We start from the raw sequence: 16,007 nt of genomic DNA, 5'->3' as shown, positions 1-16,007 counted from the left end.
AAAGGGCATCTGGCATAAAACCTGTACCAAATAAAAGCATGCAGATCAGAACTCCGAACAGGGAGCAGCTGAAGGACAAAAACAAACTTCACACTGTTACTTTCAACTTTTGGATAATGTTGATGCATCCTGTGAACAAGATGACAACGCAAAGCATACTGCAAAATCAGCATCGATCAAAATATCAGCCATCGGCATCAAAATCAGTTGTTTGAAAGTTATTATGTCCTCTTGGTCTGGAGATCTGATTTTCATAGTGTTCAATTCTTTTCAGTATATTTAAATAGCACTTTAAACTTTGGATATTATCACAAAACCGCTTTAAAGAAATATAGAAATTTAATATGAGATGATATGAGGTAGTAATCAGACTCCAAAGGGAATCCATCCTCATCTAGGTGACGCCGAAGAGTGTGAATATAAATCATTTCCCTTCTATAACTCTGTACTAAATGATGAAAAAGTAATTGCAATTATATAACCAGGAAATTCATTTTACTTCACTGATGGAGACTTCAGTACAGTACCGTTTGTATTAATTACAGTTCAAACCCATCTTCATGGTATTTAAGTATTAAGTATAGTACCATCCACAGTCAACTGATAGATCTATAGGCTGATGTGTCAAGAGGAATGGGCAAGGCAGTTAGAATGTAGACATTATAACAAATATTACACCCAAAATTTGTTCAGCAGGTTTGTTCTGATGATATAGAGACATCTGTAAAATACAGCTGTCGCAATATCCTGAATTTTGGGTACTGAAATGTTGTACATGTCTGCTATTAAGCTATATGCGATCCATCTATGCTCTCTTGTTAATGAATACCTAAACGCAGCAATTAAGTGCTGGCTATTGAATGATCCCTTTAATTTAGTATTGTTTTGTCGAGGTGAAGAGAGAAGCAAACAAACACCAGGTTAGCACCGTAGTGTTGCTCAGTGGGTTGATTAGTAAAATAATCCACCTCTATATAAAGCTTCACTCCCAAGAGAGAGGAAGTGAGTGGCTCCTCTGTGAGCCAAGCAAAACAGACTAATAGACTGATTCATTAGCTTGATACAGGCTTCCTTTACCGCTGGTAAACAAAGAAACATTAATGCTGTCATATGAGGATCGGCTTAACTGTTCTCACAAGATCAGAGAGATGTACTATAGTCTGCTTAATCATATGTAGACACACAGCAAATCTGACACCTTTTCCACAAATATCAGCACCTATACACCTGCCCATTCATGCAGTTATCAGCCGATCCTGAAGCAGTAGCACAATGCGGGTCAAGTCAAGAGCGTCAGTTAATGTTCACATCAGAAGCAAACATGTTCAGGAATGTGTCATCATTATTAAAATTCAAATGACATAATCACACATAGCCTTAAGCCTCAAGTAACAGGTTGAGGTCATGTAACTGAGACCACTACAAGTCTAAATCCAGAAATTGTACTGTAGTGGGTCTTCTTAATTATTTTCATTATATAAAGCTAACATGTTAGATGTCATACCTGTGATGGATTATGTCACATAATTAAATATATAATCTATAGGTACAGAAATACCTACATAATTATATTAAAGTAGTACAGGAAAGCTATTAATGCAGAATGGGAATGTTTTCTTTATATTTACGTTTTTAAATGATTATCCATTACACAAAAGCCATAAGACTACCTGCCTTTTTACTTTTTCTTTGTCACTACTACACTTTATACCTGCCTGCTATTCTAATTAATGTCCATATATGCTATAAGCTTATCTGCTAAATACTGTCATAATGTCATATGTCATGCTTAAGTTGCTTTAGTAATTGTTCTACTGTATTATCACTGTGTACTGTACCAGCTGTTTATGGATCAAATGACAATAAAGCCACTCGACTTTAATTACTGATTTTTATTCAATTCATTTTGATGTCTCATGATATCGGGTGCTTATGCAGAGGTTTTCTTTCTTTCTTCCTTTTTTTTTACTTTTAAACTTAAAACTAATTAAGAGGTGACATGAGGTGAGGCAGTATTTTGATAATAAAACATATTCAATTGAATAAAAAAAATACTGTTGCTTTTGTTTACGATTTAGTGAAAAACACTGAAAGATAAACCCGCTAACCAACTTACTATCAAACAGCAGTAGCAGGGATTATCTACTTAGTCTCTTCTTTTCTTTTGAGAAACAACATACCTGCTCCAGCCTTATGCATATGTACAGATGTGTATAAAGAACATTTTTATAAGGCATAATATATGGTAAATAAAGTTGTAAACATGAAAGAACTAAAGTATGCAGTGAAATGCTTAAGTTTTCACATATCCCAGGTTATTATGAGCCTGGGGTCAGAGCGCAGGGTCAGTCATAGTGTGGCACAGGTGAGGTTAAGGGTCTTGCTCAAGGACTCAATGTTGATGTCTCAGCAGCTTGTAGGCTTGAACCCTGAACTTCTGATCTGTAACCCAAAGCCTTAACCACTGAACCATCACGTCCTAATAAAGGTACCTTAAAGGTAAACCTGACATAATAATGTCAGGTATTACAATAAAATCACCTATTTGAATGCCTTGCAAATCATTCAGTCAAAGCATTTTTCTCATATAGACCATAGAAATGTGTTTACATTTACATTATACCGTAGAACTATTGAAAAAAATCTGTGTTGTTATTGTTATTATTGTTAAAATTGTAATTTTGCAAAATATTCATGATGCAGATTTCTTCATGAAGCCGAGTCTCCAAAAACAGCAGAATCACAGCTTATTTAAAAACTACGTTATTTATTCATTTATTAATGTATTCATTCCTTCATTCTTCAGTAACCGCTGTGTCCATGATAATAATTTACTCCATTATAAAGTGTTGTGTCATTTACACTGTTGTGACATTCTATCTATCTATCTATCTATCTATCTATCTATCTATCTATCTATCTATCTATCTATCTATCTATCTATCTATCTATCTATCTATCTATCTATCTATCTATCGGTTTATCTTTTACCTGGAAAGGTGCATGAAGTTTATGTCTAAATAAACTATTAAGGTTTTATATATAAAAGTATATAGCTGCTTTTAAATGTACCTTTAAGGAAACCTTTCCTGAATTTAATCTATAGCACATTTTATTCCAAGGCTTTCATATGAGTAAAGAACACTGAAAGTGCACTGAATTTCTATTTCTGCTTAGAAGAGAGCTGCAAATGTACAGATCATAGATGAGGTCATATTTGTGTGAGACAAGCTTGTTCAGGCCCTACATTAAGATTCCCCTTTTCCCATCACTAGAGCTAAAGAGGGTCTCCTGCTGTTTGTTTCTCATTGGTTAGTGTGATTGAAGGTGGGGTTAGAGACCGAGAGCCGTCAAAAAAAAAAAAACCTTTATCCGTTTGTGTAAGGAAACTCGAGACGCTGGAGAAGACACGCGACTTGGGTTCCTCTGACAAAATAAAAGGGGTGAAATGATGACTGTAAAACGCGTTGATTTAAACGCGGCTCCGGTTGAGCGCAGTGACACGTGGAGGCACCGTGCGCTTTTCACCTCGCGCAAGTTTGTCTTGGCTCCGGGTGCGCGCGCTGACTAACCAGCCCTGACGCTCGAGCGCGGGAACAAAAGGAGCGCGAGCTGTGCCCAAACACACACGCACACGCGTGCCGGGGAAAAAAAGAAAGGCCGAGTGAGAGATTATTATGAGGTGCGATGGCTTGGTGCGACCGTGCGGTTCAACTGCTCCTGGCCACCGTGGGCGCGTTCGTGGCGTTTAGCCTGATGACCATCGCTATAGGCACGGACTACTGGCTGTACTCCAGAGCCTACATCTGTAACGCGACCAATATGACAGGGGACGACACGCAGTCTCAACCCAAGAAAACACGCGGCGATCTCACGCACTCCGGGCTTTGGAGAATCTGCTGTATAGAAGGTACCTTTACCATCACATACAAAATGTTGTACTGATCTGAAGGAAAACAAAAACGGTGAGAGGAAACTTCCAGTGAAATCTGTGTAACATAAGATCGTGAAAGAAAAACATGATACACGTGATGAGCGTTTCAATTCTTTTGTTCTTTCTTTAGTGCGCAAAAACGCCTCGCACTTTGTAATGTCATGCGCGCGTGCAGACTATAACATCAACACAAGACGTTACCGTCACGTTAACATTTGGTTCTCCTTTAGTAAGTGTGTGTGTGTGTGTGTGTGTGTGTGTGTGTGTGTGTGTGTGTGTGTGTGTGTGTGTGTGTGTGTGTGTGTGTGTGCGTGAGTGTGTGTGTGTGTGTGTGTGCGCGCGCGCGCGTGTGCGTGAGTGTGCGTGAGTGTGTGTGTGTGTGTGTGTGTGTGTGTGTGTGTGTGTGTGTGTGTGTGTGTGTGTGTGTGTGTGTGTGTGTGTGTGTGTGTGTGTGTGTGTGTGTGTGTGTGTGTGTGTGTGTGTTTCTTTTTTGGCTAACAAAGTTATCGCTGTTTATTTTGGCAAACTTCCTGTTAGGAGGCAGTACAATAATACCTAAAACAATAAACTAAACAACACCTAAAAGCAAACTTTTAACGCGTTAATGTTTTCTTTAAAAGTTCCCAGACCATTCCATAGCAAATAAAACAGAACGTCTACAGAGCATTATGAAATGGGTCCCAAACAAATAAACAAATAAATAAATAACTACAGTAGAACTAAATCGCAATGATAGAAATACTGCTTACAAAAAAAAGGGATGTGGCAAAAATGTCATAGCACAATACTGGAAGGCATTTTCATAATAAACAACACAGCTCACAATATCTCGTTCCTAACCAAGCTGGACCAACAGTGTAATTTTTATTATGACTATTTATATCATTTTATATCATTATATAAGCAAAACTTCATATACATGGCCGTTATATGTAAAATGCAAATAATTGAATGGAATTAAAGTCAGCGGTCATGTACATTGTGAGGTGGAGCCTCCATAGATTGGACCAGCTTATCCTTCAGATGCTCGATTAAACTGAAATCTGCGGAATGTGGATGTTAAATCAACACCTTCTAAGTGGCCACGGCGTACCTGAAACACCCCAAAAGAGCTGCCATATTGAAGATGCTCTGACTCAGTCAAGTCATAAGATTTTAGCTATTGTTAAAGTCTTTCAGATCCTTTCACTTGCTTATTTTTCCTGCTTCCAACATATCTAACATATCACATTCAAGAACTGATTGTTCACTTGTTGCACATCCCATGGCAGGTATCATAATCACTTTGCAGTGATTTTAACATAATGGCTAATAACTGTTTGTAAGTTTAGACTTCATGTACAGTAGCAGCTTAAGAGTTTGTTCTCTCTCTCTCTCTCTCTCTCTCTCTCTCTCTCTCTCTCTCTCTCTCTCTCTCTCTCTCTCTCTCTCGGTTTGGAGAGGGGTGAATGGACTGCAAAACACATGCAGTTAAGAGTCTCCTCTTAAGTATCTGCCTTCATTCATGCCTTTATTGTATTTTATGCTGTTGCTTGGCAACAACGTGTCAGAAATCGCTATGGTAACATGGCCAAAGTTTTAAAAATAGACAAATCTATTGCTTCTTGTCATTGTCCACCAAAAAAGAAAATGAGACACCATTACCTTTTCTCTTCTCATTGCAACGTGATGCTGGTGACCCTGAATCAAGAGGACTGACTAGTTTTCCCACTCATTATATCACTCCTTGTACACACAACAGAGAGAGAGTGCCATTTAATCATGAAAACATCACGATCCATCATACATATGCAAAGAGAATTGTAATGAAAGAGAACATTAAACTTGTTTTGAAAGCAACTGCCTTTTTCGTGATCGAGGCATTTGTGTTCCTGGAGCTCTAACAAGCTTTCCTGGTGTGCAATTATACCTATCCAGTCAACAAGCGTGTAATCACATCATGATAAAATAGCATCATTTATCAGGCGTAAGTAGTGAACAGCTGTTAAGCAGGGAAGGGACTAAGGCTGTGAACAAGAATGAAGGTGCTGCAAGTTGAAGCATGAATGGAAACTGAAGTACTCACTGTATTACATTAGGTATATTTTGCATATCCTTACTGTATTTTATTTAAGATACTATTGGACAGTGTGTAGGGCAGGGTGATGTTGATATTATGATGACAGTACACTGTTTTTGATATTTCAGTGGCGTCATTGGTGCTTTTATAAAAACTGACCACCTCCATCTTAGTAACAGATCGTACAGTGTCTACTTCTCTAGATGTTAGATACAATTTATGCCATGCAGTTTCACATATTTTCTACTGTTTTGACTACCAGAAGTATGTATTAGGGAATAAATTTGTTCTTATCCTTTGTTCAAAAAATTTGCTTATTAAAAGACTCCAGTGTTGCAAGATAAAATTTGAGAGCATTTTGATGCGAATCCTTTTAAAGGTCAATGCTCACCCCAAAAAGGGCAAGACAGCTTGAGCATCAATATATGGCTGTCAGTTGGGCTTATCGTAGCCCATGAGATAACATTTGCTTTGGGTCAATATGGATCTGAGTCTTGAGTGCTTGGCTTTGTTTTCCCTTGGCGATAATAATCACTTCCTTTGCCAGGTTGGGGATGTTTCAAGGGCGGAAGTGCTGTCACTTCTCCATTCCCAGTGTGCGCCGCAGATGTGTAATTAAAATGCAGCACTGAAAGGCCACGCGGTCACTAATTAGCCATCGGGCTTGAATTCTGTTACTGAGTAATGCAAGCCATTACAAGTTCGGAGCATGTGCCAGGCACAGCCTTCAAGCTCTTGACCTTCCCATGGCTCATTCTTGCAGAATCTGGGACCTGTTGCCTCATATAGTGAGGAAGCATTGTACAGACTGTAAAACAAGCAAACAAACAAATAAAACAAAGTCTCCATTTGAGGTGTATCGTATAAACTATCTTTATCTGTTTATTACTCCAAATATCGATAGCTGTCCAGATAGCTGTCTACTTTTTAACTACTAGACCCAAATTTTTTGATTTAAACCCAAAGTTGGTGTGTCACAAAGCAGATGTTTAAATTTCTAAAAAAAAAAAAGAAAGCACTGAAAAAACTTAGAAGTAGAATTTTCAGCATTAATAGTTTCTCAACCTCAGCTACATCACTCAAATTCATAACTGGTCTTAACTAGAGATGTACACAGGAATATTTTTTAATACTGCTCTGAGAGTTATTATTTTTCTTTCTACCAGTGTTTTGTTTTAAATTGCTAACAACTAAGTTTTCATTTGTTTAAACAAATTTATCTAGCACTTTTTTACCAAAATATTTAAACAAACCATTAAACCTATAATAAACCACTACAACCAGGACCAGACTAAGGATAAATGAATGAATTCTGCAGGCTAAGGAAACAATGAACTTGGTCTTTTTCTTTGACCTCCAGGCTTCATATCTGACCCCTTGCTCATACTGGCATGAAAGTGAAAAACCTCCCACTCGTCCGAATTTCTTGTTGCTTTACTCATGGTCAGATTATGGATGTACAAAACAGTTGCCCTGCAAATCTTTCTGCCATGCCCCACCCCCTAAAACAACAACAAAAAAACAAAAACAAACAAACAAATAAATAAAAACCCACAGACCCTATTTATATCTGTATTTGGATCTGTTAAGAAAGTATTATCTGTTCAAGCTCTCTTTTCAAAAAATCCATACAAGCCATTGTAGAAACAGCATCATAGAGCCATGATTGTCTGTCACCTTAATTCACGGGAACAGCAAAGTGCTCCCATGTGTTGAGTTGAGCCAGTGGTGTGACAGCGGTAAGCTGTGCAGGGATCAGTCTTGGTGCTGCACGTGTCAGCCGCCTGCTGTATTAAACCACAATGAAGATGTCATAGGCACCCTTTGAGACATTATGGAAATCGAATTGTTGAAACAGCCCTGAGGTTGCCATGGAGAACATGCGCTTAGCTGCTACCTCCAGGGACGCCTGAGGGACCAAGCTCTCATTTTGTCACACATACAGATACACACATACGGTCTCTCTCTCTCTCTCTCTCTCTCTCTCTCTCTCTCTCTCTCTCTCTCTCTCTCTCTCTCTCTCTCTCTCTCTCTCTCTCTCTCTGTGTGTGTGATGAGAGTGTTTCTGTAAAGTGGGGGGCTTCATTTACTCTTTATGAGACTGGGCGAACCAAAGACCCTGGGCTAATAACTGCCACTCATAAATCAGTGGTCTCAAGTCACTCAATTCGATCTCTCTTCACACACATTGTTCTCTAATACAAGGATTGAAACAAATGTCTGATGGATTTTGGATTGTCTACATTTATAAGAACAGCTTTTCAGTTTAACTGCCTAAAGGAAGAATTAGACGTTTTAAACTATTATCTGGATGTAAGGATGTGTAAGTGTTAGATAAGCACTATGTACAAATCTGCTGTAGACTGTTTATAGCGTCTGCTATCTCCAGGAAATAGTTTAAATGAAAATCTGGGGCTTCCAAGGCAAAAACATGTGATATGGAGTTGTTATGATTATTTCCCAGATTGCATGTATGATTTCCAGTTTAAGATAATGGTTTCATACCAATCAACTTAGTTCAATCTAAAGACCTTTTCTCACAGAAGAGCATGCCTAATCTGGTAGCACTGAAATAGCGCTATTGATCCACCATGCCAGGAGATCAAGCAGAAAAGCACATTACCGAAAATCCCTTTTTACTTCAATTGAGTTTATTTTTGCCATTATATTTTTTAATCAGTTTTGTGACATTATTTTGGTACATTTTTGCAAAAATCTGTGGCATTGATATCGCTGCATGCTAACGGGCCTGTCACTTATTGATCCTGTATTTGGTTATGATTCAAGAATATTGCATTAGAGTCCATTTGATAAATAATGCTAAAAAACAACTTTTCAACTCGCATTACAACGTAGCGTTACGTATTTATATACAGTGCTGTCGTCAAGAGACAAATGGAGAAGGTCCAGGCTGAGTCGGCATCCACACGATCCAACGATACGGAGGCTTGATGATTAAAATCCGTTGGACAAAAACATAGGTTTTATCCTGTTCCTGTTGACATGCAGTATATTCACACAGATAGTACTTGATAAAAGTATACAAATATAAAATGTTAGGTAGTCTTTAGCTGAAAGATTTGTCAGTGTTTCGCATATAGTAATGCTACTCTTGCTATCCGAAGACAGAGAACAATCCTGGAAAAAGGCACAATGTGGTTTTTTTTTTTTACACTGACTAGGCAAGATAATGTGGCCTAGTTTCTCAGACCTATTTAATACTAATTAATTTGATGCTACTTTTTAACCACTAGACCCAATTAATGGCAAGCTGGGCCACAAAAGCTGTGTCCCATCACATAGAGAGTGACTCCCATCACATCATGGCACATGCTGATAAACTCTATTTTAAACAGTTTGAGATGTGAGGTTTATGTTGTACAGAGAGCTGTTTAGTAATGTCATTACTTTATGCTTTCGAAGGAGAACTTAGTTTAGGTAAATTGAAATAAATGTAATTTTCCCAATTCAATTTTCATAGTCTTAAATAAATATGATATAGATATACAGTCTCCTGTGAATGTATTCGAAGAGCAAATCCAGTTCTTTTATTTTATATTTTTTTGGGTGTGTGTGTTGGGATTGAATTCAGAAAATGAATATGAGACAATAAATCGGAATTTCAGGTTCTGTTTACTGATATTTACAGTTAGATGTGTTAAACAACTTAAAAAATGGCATATTTGTACTTTTAAGTAAACAAAATTTCATATCTGACCACCATTATTTGCATGGTCCATACATGGTCCATTGGGTTAAGGTCTGGTGATTGACTTGGCCAGTCTAATACCTTCCACCTTTTTCCCCTGATAAAGTCCTTTTTTGTGTTGGCATTGCGTTTGGAGCTGTTGCCTTTCTAAATCCCAATTAGATTGGGTGCATTTCTCTGTAAATTAGCAGACAGAATGTTTCTGTAGTCTTCTGAATTATTCTGCTACCATCATCATCAATAAAGATTAGTGTGCTTGACCCAGAAGCAGCCATGCAAGTAAAAGTCATGATACTATCTACGGCATGTTTGACCGATGAGCTCGTATGCTTTGGATGCTTTTATTTTCATCACACTTTGGCCTTTCCATCACTTTAGTAGATGTTTACCCAGAAATCCATTGCAAATTACAAACTGGCCTCCCGATTCTTACCGCTGAGTGCGTTGCATCTTAGCCTCTATAATTCTGCTCTCAAAATTCTTCAGATGGTGGATTTTTACACCTTTACCCCTGCCCTGTGGAGGTTGATGTTGATGTCAATGACTGGTGTTTTTGAGATTCTCTTCACAGCTCTCACACTCTGTCTGTCATCAGTCACTGTTTCATTGACCTTCCTGTATAATGTCTGGTTATGAGTGTAACAGTGGTTTCTTTCTTTTTTCAGGACATTTATTGTAATGGCTATGACTAATGCTTGTGTAGTGGCTCTGATCGATTTTGCGTGTCTCCCATAAACAGGTCTCTGACCTACATGTTGGTTTACGTATGCAGTCTTCACAGAAGAAACCCAACACTCAAACCAAAAGTAGACATTCTTAGCTATTAATTATTTTAACAATCAATCTGACAGGACACACACACTCTTGCCTGGCCACACAAAAGTTCTGATCATTTTGATCTATTGGAAATTGTGTTGGTTCAAACAAAAAATGCCATATTCCAAGTTGTTTATGACATTGTGATATAATAATCACAATTATATATAATATACTAAATATCTGGAAATGAAAGCTGAAGCTTTTGAACTCAAACTCAAATGTCTCCAGATTATAGCAAAAACATTAATCTGTCCTTTTTTTTTCATAGCAATATGTCAGATTATTAAACATGAGTTCAGCTTTCTTAACTACACAGATAGACAGCTGTAGTCCTAGATGATATTAATGTCCTAGATAAACTGGTAGCTATTCTGGTTAGAATGGTTTGGTGGGTAAATTCTAATAAATTACAGAAATACTAGTTATTTTTAGCTGTGCAAATAAAAGCTTGTTTTTCAGATTGTTCTAAAATATCTTTACCCATATTCCTAAAGTTGCTTTCTTCCTTTTAAAGAATATTGCACATTGACTAAGGAATTAATGTTAAATCTGAAACAAATTCAGAAATCATGCTGATGCTCATAAACGTATATTGTGCAAAAGCTCCTGGTTACACAACTCCATTTGACTACAGTATATACAGGTGTAGAGCGGACATAGTTTATAAGCACACTCTATGGTGTCATACTTGTGAAGACGGGTTCCCTTTTAAATGTGGTGGATTTTCAAGGTTTTTTACTAATATCGTATCAGATATTAAATAATTTTATATTTCTGTAAAGGTGCTTAGGGGGGCACTTAGTGGTTAGCACATTTGCCTCACACCTCCAGGGTTGGGGTTCGATTCCCGCCTCCGCATTGTGTGTGTGAAGTTTGCATGTTCTCCCCGTGCCTCGGGGGTTTCCTCACGGTCCAAAGACATGCATGGTAGGCTGATTGGCATCTCTGGAAAATTGTCCGTAGTGTGTGATTGTGTGAGTGAATGAGTGTGTGTGTGCCCTGCGATGGGTTGGCACTCCGTCCAGGGTGTATCCTGCCTTGATGCCCAATGACGCCTGAGATAGGCACAGGCTCCCCGTGACCCAAGGTAGTTCGGTAGTAAGCGGTAGAAAACGAATGAATGAATGAATGTAACGGTGCTTTGAGAAAACATCCATTTGTTAAGAAAACTATAAAGAAGATTGAATTAAATTGAATATTTACTCACCTAAACTACTATAATGATTGTTCACAGAACTACATAAAGCCATAGCAAACAGAATTCAGCTCTATCAGGAATAAGGATAGTACAATAATGACAATAATGGATATTACATCACACCTAGTAAGTGAAACATCACTTCATTCATTTTAACTTTATTCATTTTTAGGTCTCAACAAAGGAAGCTGTTACCGTATCAATCATTTTCCAGACGACAACGACTATGACACTGATAGCTCAGAATATCTCCTACGTGAGTGACTTTTTTTTATAGCAATATTTGGCCATTGTAAATGCTGTGTCGGCTCGAAACCGATAATATGCATATCATTCTTGTAAAACAGAATTAATACAGAATCTGGCAACTAACCATTAACCATATGTGTATGTGTGTGTTTAGGTATAGTACGTGCCTCCAGTGTGTTCCCCATTCTCAGTACAGTTCTACTACTTCTAGGGGGGCTGTGTGTGGGATTAGGACGGATCTACAACAAGAGGAATAACATTTTGCTGAGTGCAGGGATCCTGTTTGTGGCAGCAGGTAAAATGTTTACAAGTTTTCGTTGCATGAAATAGTGTCCTATAAATCATCCGCATGGAAAGTTTTTACCAACAGTACTGATATTGGTATTAGGTATCGGGTCGTGAATAGGCTACGATACAAAGATCTAATGCCACATGATGCTGTGTGATTTGGAAGATGTGAAGGTTATTTCACAATTATTGATCAAAGAAAAGCAGACTGTGAACTGTGTTCTGTAAAAATATCAAGAGGAGGCATTACCGCATCCTGATTTTCTTTGCTAGCAGCACACATAACAACCATCATAAACAAAAATTTTAAAAAAAGTTCCAGGAAGTCTCCGATTGCTTAACACTCATTTCAGTAGGTTACTAATTTTGGGTATCAGTATTGATATTGATGAGAACCAAGAACATGTACTGGAGAAAAAAATGGTATTAATCCATTTCTATTTTTCTAATTAAATGTCATTGAGTTTGATTTACGACCAACATGAACTTCAAAGGGGGTCATAGCGGTTTAGTGGTTAGCATGCTTGCCTCACACCTCCAGGGTTGGGGGCTCAATCTCGGCCGCCACTGTGTGTGTGGAGTTTGTGTAGGCGGATTGGCATCATTGTCTACAGTGTGAATGAGTGTGTGAGCAATTGTGCTCTGCAATAGACTGGCATCCTTTTCCCAGTCTCCTGGGATAGGCACCAGGTTCCCTGTAACTCAGTAGGATGAGAGTGGATGGTTGGTTTGATGGATGGAATTCAAATATTTAATCAAGTTTGAGCAAGACCAAACAATATCATTTCTTAGCACTAATATCTCTAAAATGTTTTAGGTTTGAGCAACATCATTGGGATCATCGTTTACATCTCCAGCAACACTGGTGATCCCAGTGACAAACGTGATGAGGACAAGAAGAGCCAGTACAATTACGGCTGGTCCTTCTACTTTGGGGCTCTCTCGTTCATCGTTGCAGAGGCGGTTGCTGTCCTAGCTGTGAACATCTACATAGAAAAGAACAAAGAGGTGCACTTTCAAGCACGGCGAGAGTTTATCAAGTCTACCTCGTCCTCCTCACCCTACTCACGCATGTCCAGTTTCCGCTATAGGCGGCGACATTCACGTTCCAGCTCGCGCTCCACAGAGGCGTCCCGAGAAGCCTCTCCCGTCGGAATAAAGATGGTGAGCTCTGTGCCGCTGGGAGAGATCAACATGTATACACTGACCAGGGACCCGCTGAAATCGGGGACTGACAGCTCCTATAGCCCTGAACATGACTCTGGATTCCTGCAGGTGCACAACTGTTTTCCCAAAGACCTGAATGACACCATCAACAGGAGGACAACACCAGTATGAGAGAACTTAACGACAGGAAGGTTATAGATATACAATGTATTGGCCATAGAACATGGGAGCACCACTGAGGCCTAATGGCTTAGTAGAAGCACTAGTTCAATTATTGCGATGAATCTAAAAACTACTAACAACTACCTTTGATGAGGGAATTTGAATGTGCTTCAACAACAGCATTTAATCCTTAAATTTTGCTTTCACCTGTGTTTTGGCCCAAGAGTTTAATCCTTGCCGTTTTAGTAAGAAAGGATTCAAAAGGACTAGCTGTGGTAAATCTGTATAGCTAACTTCATCCATTTTACAACCAGTATTTGAATAGTGCATTGTGGAATTATATAAAGTGTGAAATTTCAGCAAACCAAATCCACTTTCATAGGAAGTCTGTTTTCTGTATGAGTCACCGATGCAGTGGAGATTCCAAATTCACCATTTTAAGTATGACTCTCTAAATATAAAATGGTGCTACAAGAAGTAGTCTCACAGGTTAAGCCTTTCCTTCTTGTGTATTTTGTATATACTTGAACCCTGTATTGCCTTGTCTGTGTTACATGTGTCTAAACACAACTGTCATAACCTAATCTGTGTGCCTCTCTGCTTGTCAGGGTCAGCGATTTTAGCTGATCAAAGCTGTAGGTATTTTCACTGCAGAGCATAATGTGTTTAATTATTTGTGTGAAACTAGAAATAACCTAGCATTACACACACTGAAACTACAGAAAGATTTGGATACAAAGCAGAAAATACAAGGCAAGCACAAATTATTTCAGTACTGTGAAGCTTTATATTATATTTTTAATTACAATGTTGATAATGTGACATCAGCTGTCCGTTGAAAACCAGCTGTGTTCTCTGTATGAAACAAATTGACGACGAAAGCTATTTCACTGCCGTCGTCCTCTGCGACAAGGACCTCAAGGACCGGGGTCTCAAATGTGGGTTAAACTGAAGTGAATGCTGGTGGTGTTATGAATCAGATCTGGGTTTAATCTGAAATGTGGCTGTGACTCTCCTCCATGCAGGTTTAATACAGCCTTGAGTAAATCTGAATTGTGTGCTACTGGGACTGTGACATTGTGAAGGTTTGAAGATAAACGCTGGGTTGAGAAATGTCAGACATCCAGAAGTGAAAGAGCCCGTCAGCATTGAAAAGCATTTCAATGACGCAGTCTGTTTTCCGATAACAATCTAGGACAACGAAGAATGAAAGACTGCCAGCTGCAACAACGAGGCCAAACCAGCGCTTCATCCGTGTCTTAGCTCTTTGAGACTTATGATTGTAATTCCTTTCAGATCGGCGTACCAGCCAGAAACGTAATTTGTCACGCTTTATTTTCTCAATATAACAGCATGTCTGTGCAACCTTTACTTTGTCATTTATGTTTACAAGGACACTTAATGTGGTGAGAGAATACTGTATAGCTTTCAGTCAAGTGCATATTGCTGAATTACTCTTCATGGAACAAATCATCTCAGTTACTTGTGTATATAACTACCTTCATTTACTAAGACATTTTTTACATGAGCTTAGAACCATGCCTTCTGCATAGCATGGTGAAAGACTGGTCTTGAATATTGCCATTTCCCATCATCCTTTGACTGTGCGTGCTCCACCTATTATAATCAGAGTGGTTCCAAAAGCCTTTTTGGAGTTTTTGTGACATACTGTAATCACGATTACATGACTATTACGCTCCGTCTTTCTCATAGACGACATTTTCTCTATTCGACTTCTTTCTTTTCTGGTGTTTTCAGTATAACGCTCCCACTAGCAACATCACTATAACCTTGCTCACTTAAATAAATGAAGTCAGGGCACATGTTTTGCTTGTGTATGTGTATATTTTTATTTCATCCAGAGTGAAATATTTGGGGTGAGACAGATTTTCAATTGCAAATAATCTAACGAATTGCCACTATGACGTACATTTGTATCTACCTGTCTAAAAGTCCTTCCAACCTGATGATGCTGACCTGCTTTTATGACACACACTGTGAAAAAACAAATAGTGTATTTTAAGATATGATGAACAGAAACGTTTGCGTCGTCTTTCCTGAATATGAATATTCTATAAGCTTGCATATGTAAGCTTCCAACAAAAAATAATTAACTAACACGTCTAAAGCTAAGAGTTTGTTTAAGCTAACTGATTAAAAAGATATTATTATTAAACATTGAGAACTACTTGAATCACATATTTGGGTGAAAGAATTGCCTTTCTACTAAAACATTCACAATTTTTATCAATTCACCTTGATAAATTATTAAAAACCGATACAGCGTCAAGAAACAACTGATACAACCCTTTTACACTAACTTCGGAACAGAAAGCTGTTTCTGCACTCAACAGTCATTATGTACCATGCTAATCCTGAACAGCTTCTATTCTTTGTTAAAAGAATTCCACAAGGTGCTGGA

General features: G+C 38.3%; 1 protein-coding gene across 1 annotated transcript; it reads left to right on the top strand.

The window, feature by feature from the left end:
* The first annotated feature begins 3,337 nt into the window (after positions 1-3,337).
* cacng4b (calcium channel, voltage-dependent, gamma subunit 4b) lies at positions 3,338-15,575 on the top strand. Its single transcript, XM_027139022.2, has 4 exons — positions 3,338-3,910; positions 11,892-11,975; positions 12,123-12,263; positions 13,074-15,575. The coding sequence occupies exons 1-4, from the start codon at positions 3,688-3,690 to the stop codon at positions 13,592-13,594; spliced, it is 969 nt and encodes a 322-aa protein (XP_026994823.1). The 5' UTR covers positions 3,338-3,687; the 3' UTR covers positions 13,595-15,575.
* The last annotated feature ends 432 nt before the right edge of the window (positions 15,576-16,007 follow it).

This window comes from Tachysurus fulvidraco, chromosome 15 (assembly GCF_022655615.1).
Source record: "Tachysurus fulvidraco isolate hzauxx_2018 chromosome 15, HZAU_PFXX_2.0, whole genome shotgun sequence".
NCBI lineage: Eukaryota > Metazoa > Chordata > Actinopteri > Siluriformes > Bagridae > Tachysurus > Tachysurus fulvidraco.
The sequence above is the reverse complement of the archived record's forward strand: the minus strand, read 5'-3'. Positions and strand labels throughout refer to the sequence as shown.